The sequence below is a fragment of the Patella vulgata genome, chromosome 7 (assembly GCF_932274485.2).
Source record: "Patella vulgata chromosome 7, xgPatVulg1.2, whole genome shotgun sequence".
Taxonomy (NCBI): Eukaryota; Metazoa; Mollusca; class Gastropoda; family Patellidae; genus Patella; species Patella vulgata.
In genome coordinates this window covers 19,465,594-19,477,162 of record NC_065885.2, presented here as the reverse complement: position 1 = coordinate 19,477,162, position 11,569 = coordinate 19,465,594, and the positions used below count along the sequence as shown (strand labels likewise).

The following is an 11,569-nucleotide window of genomic DNA, read 5'->3' as shown; positions in this document are numbered from 1 at the left end:
AGACCCACAATAGGCAGATTTAGCTCTTACATAATACTTCAACAACTGAACTTATTGTAATTACTTGTACTTTGTTGATCTGTGATAACACCAATAATCAATCCTGTCAACAAGTGTATAATGTCTTGACTTGTCATGTATATTACCGTGTTAGTTTGTTTATGTTTGTGCAGGATGGAGGGTCTGACAAGGACGTGTATAGTCTTTTGGGTGGTATGAAAATATCGAGGTCAAGTGTACACATTGGTGTGCACGTAAAATAACTCGTCACTGTTAATTCGAAATAAGAGTAGGCCGTAGCGCTGCTGTCTGGCGCATGCCCGTCTTCTTTATCCCAATCGGCGCAGAAAAGTAGGACGTTAAACCCCATTTCATTTCATTTTACTTGTTTATGTTTATTTACCAACTAATTTATTTAAATTGTTCTCCTCGTTGACCTTGTGTACAAGGTTTGTGTGTAATTCCCCTGACAATCCATAAGGCCCATAGAATAAAGGACCAACCGCGACCTTGTTATTTTAATGAAAACTCATCCTGGGCATCCACATGCTATTTGTTTACTATCTTATATAATGTCAGCTCGATCCCCGACAACAAGTATAATCAGCTTATTATGAATTATAAATAACAAACTATTCCACATGTTTTAAAGGAATGAAAACTATCGTTAAAATTTAATCATTATAATTGTAGGAAATCAATAAACACCTTGTAGAAGCTACTATAGTTAGCGCAAAATATATTTTTGACTAACTTGAACTGGGCCATTTTATGAAATATAATATTTTTGTAAATCAACGTTATTTTCTATTTCAATTTGGAGTTATTTTAGTAGGACAGACAATTTAAATGATGATTATAAGATCTATTGGGTTTCAATGTTACAATGTTAAAGGACAATATTGGTGTCAGTCATTATAAAATATGTGATAGAGCTCGTTAAATACATAACAAATATAATTTTAACACAGAGATCATTGCTACGGGAGACTTGTAACAAGCACGTGAAGAAACGGAAAGTGACGTCAAACATGACAAACATGAGTTGTCCTTCTATATAACTGACTGAAGTAACGAGCGGTAACAGACAAACGATCGAATTTCATTTCACTGATAATTCCGTTGAAGATGAAAAGTTGTTATATGAGACGATGAGAGGATATCTGACAATTCAAAAAAAGAATTGGTTGTCAGTAGATAAAAGCTAACGAACAAATTAGAAAAAGTCGGTGCATTACCATGTTTTTATTAAGAACAGGATGAATAAAAACGGGGGAATGCACGGGATTTTTCTACTTTTTCTCGTGTCCCTAAGACCATAACCAACTCTCGATGTCATCGCTAGCCTGTGATATTTAGTGGATTAGGATACGATCTGCTGCTCTACGCTCATTTATGGTTAAATCAAGAAATGGATAATCGGGACTATGTATTTTATCGTACCGTCTCTAGTAATAATGATCGAGGCTAGGCCCAAAATTCAATCGCTAAATTCTAGGTTCAGAGTGGATCAATTTGACTGAAATTATCAGCAAATTCCCTTTACATTATCTACATGTAGTTTTTAACTATTATAGTGAGAACTGCCAGCTCTTTATCTAAACTACCATAATGTATCTTTAAACGACAGTTTTTATTGATGAATAGGTGAGCATGTAATATTAATGCAGTGAAGGCTGGTTGGGAATATAATTTAAATCTAGATAGTTGTATATCAAAGATTAAAGTTAAAACTATAAATAGTCTGGCTGGAAGACAATATCATCTAATAGAATACCACTGTATAAAATATTGACGTCTATAGAGTGTATAAACTTGTTTTCAACATCGACCAGAAAAAGTCCGCCACCATTCTAATCTAATGGTGGAGAATCGGCGGATACAGTTCAAGAGTTCTTGGTTACTAGAAAGAGATGGGTTTTATCCAGTTTGTGTAGAAAACACATTTGCCCTCCAGATCCTTAAAGTTAAAGCAGCCCCCGAACGATTTAAACAACTGAAAAGCCGTTGGTAATGAGCAATCGATCAAATGAACTTTGGCTGGAGAAATCAAACAATTTATTTCATGAGACACGAGTTATTTTCATCACAGGTCTTAGTTTTTATAGGACTTGTGGTATGGCTTGCGACACCCGATAGTCCGATGCGGACTTACTAGTTCCACTCGAACTCATTCGGGCCTGCCAAGATAAAGTCTACATTTATTGCATTTCACACGAATTACATTTTGTGTGCCATCCCAGCGAATTATTAAAATAGAAGTATCCCAATCTAAGACCCGATTTAACCTGGTGAGTGTCGAAGGAACTTTTAAAGGAGCTAAATCGCTAATATTTGGGACCTAGAACTGGACACAAATGGTTCGCAAGGCATATAATAGTGTAATTTGAAAATATATAAACTGATTTACATTCAGTCGTTTCTGTTTTTACTCTGATTTCAAATCAGTTACGTTCTGCGAAATACGCCAGAAGTCTCAAACGAATGACAATCTCTATTGTCTGTTTATCTCGAGATAAGAATATGACGTCACCGTTTGACATGACTTGTGAAATAATATGTCTACCCTCGTTCTTCGAGTCCCTTGTTACAATTGGCACTGAAACGCATTATGGTACACGATTCGTGTACCGATGGTAAAATGTTTATTTTGTCTTAAATATTGGATACCAGAAGCATATCTTTTCCCTGTAAGATCACAACGTCAATGTTGATTTAAATTGACAAATAATTTTTGTTTCCAATGTCGAAGACTTTGGATGATATTGAGTTAGAGACTTAGCTACTTTAACCCCACATCCCACTTCCCTAACTCTGTATCCGCATGTAAGAGTAAATATGAGAGAGGATGTTGTCATTGATTAGATACGGTGATCAATATAATGGTGATAGAACGAAGCGGGTTCTCTTTCATCACAATAATAACCGTTCCTCTGCATTCATGAATAGCCTATCCATTGAAATCAATTCCATGGCGTATTTATTACAAGAGATATTAATTTACCAAATATAGATGGTAATCTCGACTGGTGACGCCATTATTTCTAGAAATAGGTTGATGAAAGAAATTGTGGTAGGATAATAAACTATAAGTAGATTTAATTAACATTTTCGTGGGTGGGGTGGGTCGTCAGTGTATGCAGTACGTCTGAAGACATAGCTAAATATTCGTATCACTAATTTAGAGATTGCCATGGAAAATTCAAAACCCCTGATTTTGGTGTTTAATGACTCCTTTATTTATAGTTAGTCATCTATATCATTTTTAAAGGAAATCTGAGACATTAAACCATATCCTAGTGCAAGGGAAATAACTACAATCTACAGAATAACCTACCAAAATAACCCATTAGGGTTTTTAAAATATCATCAGATAGAGGAAAATAATATTGATGTGATGTGAAACATGTAATTTCACAAGATTTGCTCCAAAAATTGATCACCGGGGAGTGCAATGTACCCAAAAGAATAGATCCGCCTAATTTCAGGATCACGTGACATATAAAGATCACATGCTTTCAAAATGGTGGCCACGAAGACGCCTGTTGTAAACAAACTCTCGCTTTGTATACTTTTATTTATAAATATAATAGCAACTAATGCAGCATATGAACCAACTTGGGAATCTCTAGACTCCCGTCCACTACCATCTTGGTATGACGAGGCAAAATTAGGAATCTTCATTCATTGGGGAGTTTTTGCTGTACCGAGTTTTCGGTCAGAGTGGTTTTGGTATGACTGGCAAGGAGCAAACGACACGGATTGTATAAATTTTATGAAGGCTAACTACCCTCCAGGTTTTACCTATGCAGATTTCGCTAAACAATATACAACTGAATTTTATTCACCAAGCCAATGGGCCAGTATTTTTAATGCTTCAGGGGCAAGGTATACATACTAAATATATTTTAGTTATAATAATTATAATGATCTTTAATGTCTCTGAACACCATTTGTTGAGGAATTTCTTGTAAAGTACAATAGTGTGAAAGTTTAATCTTGAACCGGAAAATCATTCAAAATATGGTTAAATTCCTTTTGAAGTATTTACAAAAATATGAAGAATCATTCAGCTTCCTCAATAAAAAGAAAATGGATATGGTCAGAAGCCAGCACATGATATAATCTTATCTAAAATCTATTGATGACCTCTTTTTAATCCAACTGAAGTAGCATTGATTAATTTAAGATGTGAAAAATTTGATTTCAGAAAAATGTAAATGGCCTATATAGAGACTTTAATTATTTATGTATAAAATGGAAATATTTATTAAAATGTCCAATTCACATATGATCACTCTATGGAATATTCTGGGACATTAATAAATGTACTGTTGATATTGACATTTGGTGTTTTTTCAGGTATGTTGTCTTAACCAGTAAACATCATGAAGGTTTCACCAACTGGCCGTCCAAATATTCTTTTAATTGGAATTCCATGGATAATGGACCTCATAGAGATCTTGTTGGTAAGTACATGTAGGGCTGTTCACTATTAAATGGCTGTTGCTCTCTAATTTTTGAAAACCAGATGAAATCAGTGGCAAGTTGCTGTGAATACTGGTGTGGTGAGATATGATTACCCCCAGGATATGATTTACTTCTATTGAGTGAAAAAGGCAGAAGTGCTTAATTGACTAAAATCATTATGATATTAATGTATTTAAAAGGAGGCTGTAGTCAGGGCAAAATTTTCCTCGGTAGAAGACTGTATGGCGAATGCCCATCTTCACTGGTACAGAAAAATTAGACGTTAAACCCTGTTTCATTTCTTTACATAAGATTGCAGTATGATAATTAACCTTCTAACAGTGAAAAAATATGTCCTACAGTTCTCCTTTCTTGAAATAAGAATTATCTCTCCTTCTAGCAGTAGTATTTCACAGAACATTTTAGTATGTTATAATTATATTTTGCCTTTGCCAATGGTTGGTCTTCTTCCAGCTGTATACCATGTTTATTCTATATTCTAAATAATTCTGTGTTTTAGGTGAATTAGCCACAGCAATTCAACAGAATACAGACCTTCATTTTGGTTTATATCACTCACTGTTCGAATGGTTTCATCCATTATATCTACAAGATAAGGCTAATAACTGGACGACTAATAACTTTGTTAAAGTAAGTCATGTGTGTCAATCCAATTCTTTACAGTAAAGAGTCATTGACAATTTTGTTTTTTTTATTTGATCATAAAAAAAATATATTTTTTTCTGTGATTTGCTATAATTTGACTATATAGTTAGTTGCATCAGGAGTTCATAATGGATTGAAGGTTTTTTAAAGATTCATTACAAATCGAACACCTTAAAACCTATACAAGTGGAATTGTTAATATTCAGGGCAGTAGTGCTTTATTCTTTATTTATTTTTTATTCAACAGGATAAGACAATGCCTGAATTATATGAGATAGTCCAGAAATACAATCCTGAAGTTGTGTGGTCAGATGGAGATTGGGAAGCACCTGATTCTTACTGGGATTCCAAAAACTTTTTAGCCTGGTTGTATAATGAAAGGTGAGATCATTTTAACCAACAATTCTGTTATATGTACATTGTATCTTGAAAATCAAACGGGTTACCAAATATAAACTTAAAAACATCGCATCAATCATGAGGTACTATTCAAACAAAAAATCCTCTACATCTGAATATGATAAAACCCAATTTTTAAACTCTGATATCCCGCAATTTCTAGAAATGTCATATTCTAGCAAATATTTCACTACAGTAACAACATCAGGGATTATACGATGTCCTAGTTGAGGAAACTATATGTATAGAATTTATTTATATATTTTTAGTCCTGTGAAAGATACAGTGGTAACCAATGATAGATGGGGTAATGGTGATATGTGTCATCATGGAGGATATTTAACTTGCTCGGATAAATATAATCCTGGTATGTATTAATTTTCTTCTCAAGGTAAAATGTAATTATACAAACCTCTCATTTCAAGGGATCCTCACTACAAATTTGTTTTCTGTTGGTGGTCATTTCCCATAATCTTTGGTTGCTGAAGTCCTTGTCAGAATTATTGCTGCATTGGCTCTAAGTTGTGACAGGCTTCATGCACAAGGCAGTGTATGCTTACTCTTTCTAGAACCTTTCATGTGTATCTAATTGTACTCTCTGCTTTATTCCTGTTTTGTTTATTCTTAATGTGTTTTGTTGTGCAGTTCTCCTGATTATTTATTATCTTATCTCAGGTGTTCTACAGAAGAGAAAGTTTGAAAATGCTATGACCCTTGATGATGCTTCATGGGGTTATCGAAGAGATATGAAATTCACAGATGTTTTGACAATGGATGAATTGTTAAAAACATTTATAGAAACTGTTAGGTAAGGCTGAATTTACAATAATTTTTTATATCTTAATTCAACATTTTAATGTGCCCACATGTTAATGTGGTCAAATATTGTCTTCATCCCCATGCTCGCTGGTTGGTGTTTAGCGTCTATGGCAGAAACCTTTAATGCCAGCCTTTTACACTTACAGTTAAGTTCTTAACCAATTTTCATCAAATGTTTGGAGAGTTACAATGGACAAGCAATGATCCGTATCAGTTTTGAGTGTTTTCATTATTACCTGTAACTTATAAGTTTTGATGAATGCCATTATGACAGGGTATTGTTGTACATCGATTTTTATAAAATTTTGGGTAGTTTGAGCTTATAACAAAATGATTTCCAGAGTTATTGCCCATGACATATATGATTCTTGATAAAGGTATATTACTATTCTTGTGCGTGTTAGTGCACATGGTAACAAACTCGTGTTTACTCCTTGTTTAGGGAGGTGGATGACCGAATGGTTAGCATATGCATGTTGTATCATAAGGTCTGTCATTGAGTCAACTGGTGTGGTTTCGATTCCCTGGTTGTACAGGACAAGAAGTAGGATCGCCTGTCCAACCTCTAGGCTTTTCTTTGGGTCCTTCAGTTTCCTCCCACTGCTAAAGACCCCTACGCGCAAGCGAATTATTTGTCTGCAAATGACCTAGTTTGTGTCCAGTGTACGTTTAACCCCATTTTTCTCTCACTCCTTGTCTTACAATTAGAGTGGTGCGTCATTCACAATGCCACCTGCGTTAATAATTGATTTGTGCATGGCTTATGATATCTTTCCATACACTTTGAATATATTTTCCAAACACACATTTTTATCTGTTTCAATATATTTTCCAATCTGTTGTTATATTTTGTTAGCTGTGGTGGAAATCTGTTGATGAATATCGGACCAACTAAGGAAGGAACTATTGCACCAATATTTCAAGAACGTTTGTTACAGATGGGTGATTGGTTAAAAGTAAATGGAGAAGCTATTTATAGCACTAAACCATGGACATATCAAAATGATACCATTACACCTGGTGTCTGGTCAGTAATTAATACACCATATCTAATATCCCATACCTGGATTAATGATAATTGCTTACCTGTCAGTTCTCCTATGAACTGTAAGAACACACTCACTTGTCAGTTTTTCCAAGAACTGTAACAATATCACCGACTGTAAGCTTTTCCAAGAAATATAATAATATCACCAACATGTCAGTTTTTCTATGAACTAAATTAATATCACCCTCCTGACAGCTTTTCTATGAACTGTAATATCGCCCATCAATGAATATCACCCACCTGTCAGTTTTTCACTGAACTGTGATAAACACCCACCTATTAGCTTTTCTATGGGGGGATTGGGATGGCCTTGTGGTCTAGGGTGTTGCGCTTCAACCTCTAGCTGGCCGGTCACCTCTGGCTTGCAGTTGTTGTTTCGATCCCTGGTGTGAGCATATGTGACTTGGAGATAGGGGCGTCTTCTCAACCTTGTGAGTTTACTCCGGGTACTCCGGTTTCCTTCCACAAGCAAGACCCCTTTACATACTCTAAAAGTCTAAGGTAATAAAAAATGAGAAATAAGAATTGTCTGCGATATCACATTCGGTGGAAGTGAACGTTAAACAGTAAGAACAACACAACAAATTTTTCTATGAACTCATAATATCGCCCTCCTGTTAGCTTTTCTATAAACTGTAGTAATATCACCCTCCTGTCATTTTTTTCTATGAACTGTAATAATATTGCCCACATGACAGTCTTTCTATGAACTGTAATAATATCAGTTACCATTTAGCTTTCCTATGAACTGTAATAATATCGCTCTTCTGTCAGCATTTCTATTAACTGTAATACTTGTAAAATAAGCATCACTTGTGTTTTGAAAACAAATGTAAATGTTTTGCTTGATTCCAAAGTGAAAAATGTCCTCCCCTTGAAGCAATATTTTGAAATTTGTTATTGAATTAAATTTGGTATGGGTTCCTGTCTAACAAGTCTCCTCCTTTTAAATGCCACCCTGGTTCAAATTGAGAATGGTTGCCTACCTTGTTGAACGGTAAAAAAATATATTGTGTGAAACTTAAACTAATTTTGGCATCAGGTTTTGGATGTCTTCTTTGTTATTGTTTAGTTTGCCATGACCATGTGCGGTGAGATGGAAACTGTTTTTTAATCTTTCTAATATTCCATTTTAGGTACACAAGTGCAAAGGGACAGCAGTATGTCTACGCCACAGTACTGAATTGGCCATCAGGTGAAACCTTACAACTTGGAGCACCCAGCGTGTCAGAATATACAGTTGTTTCTCTATTAGGATATACAGGCAGTATAGAATGGAGAGCTGGAACCACACATGGTATTGAAATCATTCTACCGTCCCTAACTGTTAATACTCAGCCATCGAAATATGCCAAGGTGTTTAAATTCACTAATCTGGGTAATTAAATGAGAGACGAATACTCAATTTGTTACTGGTTGAGACCATCATAATCGTTGCATGACTGAAATTAAATAATATGAAATACACAGTGTAGTGTGTTGTGCGGTTATAAAGGTATTCAATAATTTTAGATTTTAAGTTTGGTATTTACAATCAGAAACAAATACAGTATATGTATCAGTCCACGATGAAACTGGGGTTAGATGCCAGAAATGTTAATATTTTGTTCATTTTTTTAGATTATAATTTATAGGTAAAAATTGTAAATCTTCATCTCCTATAAACTTCAGTTAATTATTATGTGATGTCTCTGGCCAAAAGTCTGATTTGTTTATATGTAAAAAGATTTGATGTTTTAAGTTAACATATCCATATTATTTTGCGATCTCTTGATGTCTTATTATTTGTTTAACATATCCATATTATTTTGCGATCTCTTGATGTCTTATTATTTGTTTAACATATCCATATTATTTTGCGATCTCTTGATGTCTTATTATTTGTTTATTTAGACCACTTGAAAATTAGACTTTATGCAAACCATTGATTCTGACTGTGTCACTAAACAATTATTTTCATAGTCTTGTAAAAATAGATGATTCTCCTTACATGGATTGCATTTAAATGGAGATATCTAAATTTTCTAACTAGAAGGACTATTTTTGGGGTCACTGAAATCGTGTTTCTGACCCAATTGTTTTTTCATAAATCAGAGAGCAGTACATATTGAACCAAGCTATCATATTATGATACATGTACCATAAATTGCTATACTATGTCAGAAAATGAGGTTAACTTTACGTTAGAGTTACGTCAGAAAATGAGGTAAATATAACATAAAAAAGACTTGTGGTTAAAAAGATGAGCAAAATGATGGTAAACTGACTGACCATTTTTACATAAATTTTATGTAAATTTAGCGTTAAGATGTTATGTGGGATAATGTTGTGTGATAATCAGGGTTTTTACTGTGATTTGTAATATATATTTTTAAAAATATTGATTTTTATATCTTTATATTTGTATAAATGGCTTATCTGTAACACTGTTATTTCCCTTTTTGTTTTGATGCAAGAGTGTTTCAGAAATTATGTGATACACAAATAATTTAACATCATAAGATAACAATGCTAATTTATAGGTGTTGATGTGGAGTGTTTTTATCTTTGAAATACCATACTTAATTTTGTTATATTTTTTTAAGATATTTATTACCATACATGTAGTTAAAACATCTTGAAAGTTTAAAAATTTTATTTATGGTATATTTTAGGATATTTAAGTATTGTTTTATGTGCCTATCCATCGAACAACTCTAAAATTGTGCATGTCTTGGAATTTGCATCCTTTTAATTTCTTAAATGTTCAATATTATGGTACCTAATTATCCGAAGATTGAAATATTTATGCAAAGTACATAAATATTTTTTAGTATTTTTATTACATTTATTGTTGATACCTGTAATTAATAGCCTACTTAAATACCATAAGTTACTGATTGGATTAAATTTGTCTGATGTTTTTAAATGTTTATTTGTACTTTTTCTATTTGTCACCTTTCTGTGTAAATAGTTAATAAACTATGCCTTTTTACCAGAACCATAGGTCATATATTTTAGGACTTCAGCATAATGTTAATTTTATACCGCTCACAACTTTCAGGGAGAGGGGTTTGATATAGGCTATGCCTGTTCCCCAATCCCTATTCAGATACAAATCTGAATAAAATATTGCTTATAAAAAAAACCAAACTTTAATCACAACTTGAAATGTATTTATAACCCAAACATCTTGGTCCCTCTCGATGTTCGCGAATATCGGACCGCAACTTCCTGAATTATTTGGCCCCAGATTGTATAAAAATCTAGACGTCACAATTTTGATCGGATTTAAAAATCTGTTCAAATATATCACCGTTACATCATAATGACCAATGAGTTCTCATTGCGTGAATATCGACCCGAAACTGCCCGACAAAATAGCCGCTCCCCGTATGCAAATAATGTAAAGGTATGTAATACCAAGGTTTTGGACCCTTTAGAGATCACAAGTTTTATCTAATTTTGATGAAACTTAAAATGTATGTGTATATCCCTAAGATGTCGGTTCCTTTCGATATTCACGCATATAGGACCGTAACATCCTGGTCGCTCCTGTACGCATATAAAAAGTAAAAAAGTATGTAATGCCAAGGTTGAGGTCATAATTTTTATACGATTTAAAAAAAACCCAAATGTTTAAATTTATCATCCTTACACCATAATGACGGTTGAGTTCGAATTTCATGAAGATCTGACAGAAACTGCCTGACAAAAAGGCCGCTCCCCCTACATAATTTAATAGGTTGTGGACACTCTAGAGGTCACAATTTATATCCGATTTCAATAAATTTAAAAACAAATGTATGTTTATAACCCAAAGTTCAGGGTTCCCTTCGAACCTTGCCCGTATCGGATCGTAACTTCTTGGATTATAGCCCCTGATTGTACGTAAAATCGCCCTTTATTTAGCGTGTTCTCTGTCCACTCTGTAAAGGTCACATTTTTTATCTGATTTTGATGCCAAGGTTGAGGTCATAATTTTTATCCGATTTAAAAAACCCCAAATGTTTAAATTTATCATCCTTACACCATAATGACGTAAAATCGCCATGACTTGTGAAATAATATGTCTACCCTCGTTCTTCGAGTCCCTTGTTACAATTGGCACTGAAACGCATTATGGTACACGATTCGTGTACCGATGGTAAAATGTTTATTTTGTCTTAAATATTGGATACCAGACAC

General features: G+C 33.9%; 1 protein-coding gene across 1 annotated transcript; it reads left to right on the top strand.

The window, feature by feature from the left end:
- The first annotated feature begins 3,428 nt into the window (after window positions 1-3,428).
- On the top strand, window positions 3,429-10,304 carry LOC126826929 (alpha-L-fucosidase). The gene is made up of 8 exons (XM_050556084.2): window positions 3,429-3,888; window positions 4,363-4,469; window positions 4,991-5,121; window positions 5,384-5,517; window positions 5,805-5,902; window positions 6,211-6,343; window positions 7,211-7,381; window positions 8,539-10,304. The coding sequence occupies exons 1-8, from the start codon at window positions 3,524-3,526 to the stop codon at window positions 8,786-8,788; spliced, it is 1,389 nt and encodes a 462-aa protein (XP_050412041.2). The 5' UTR covers window positions 3,429-3,523; the 3' UTR covers window positions 8,789-10,304.
- The last annotated feature ends 1,265 nt before the right edge of the window (window positions 10,305-11,569 follow it).

Coding starts and splice junctions, on each gene's coding strand:
- LOC126826929 (XM_050556084.2), top strand. CDS start 3,524: ATGGTGGCCACGAAGACGCCTGTTGTAAACAAACTCTCGCTTTGTATA. Junction 5,518..5,804: donor GCCTGGTTGTATAATGAAAG/GTGAGATCATTT, acceptor ATATATTTTTAG/TCCTGTGAAAGATACAGTGG. Junction 5,903..6,210: donor CTCGGATAAATATAATCCTG/GTATGTATTAAT, acceptor ATCTTATCTCAG/GTGTTCTACAGAAGAGAAAG.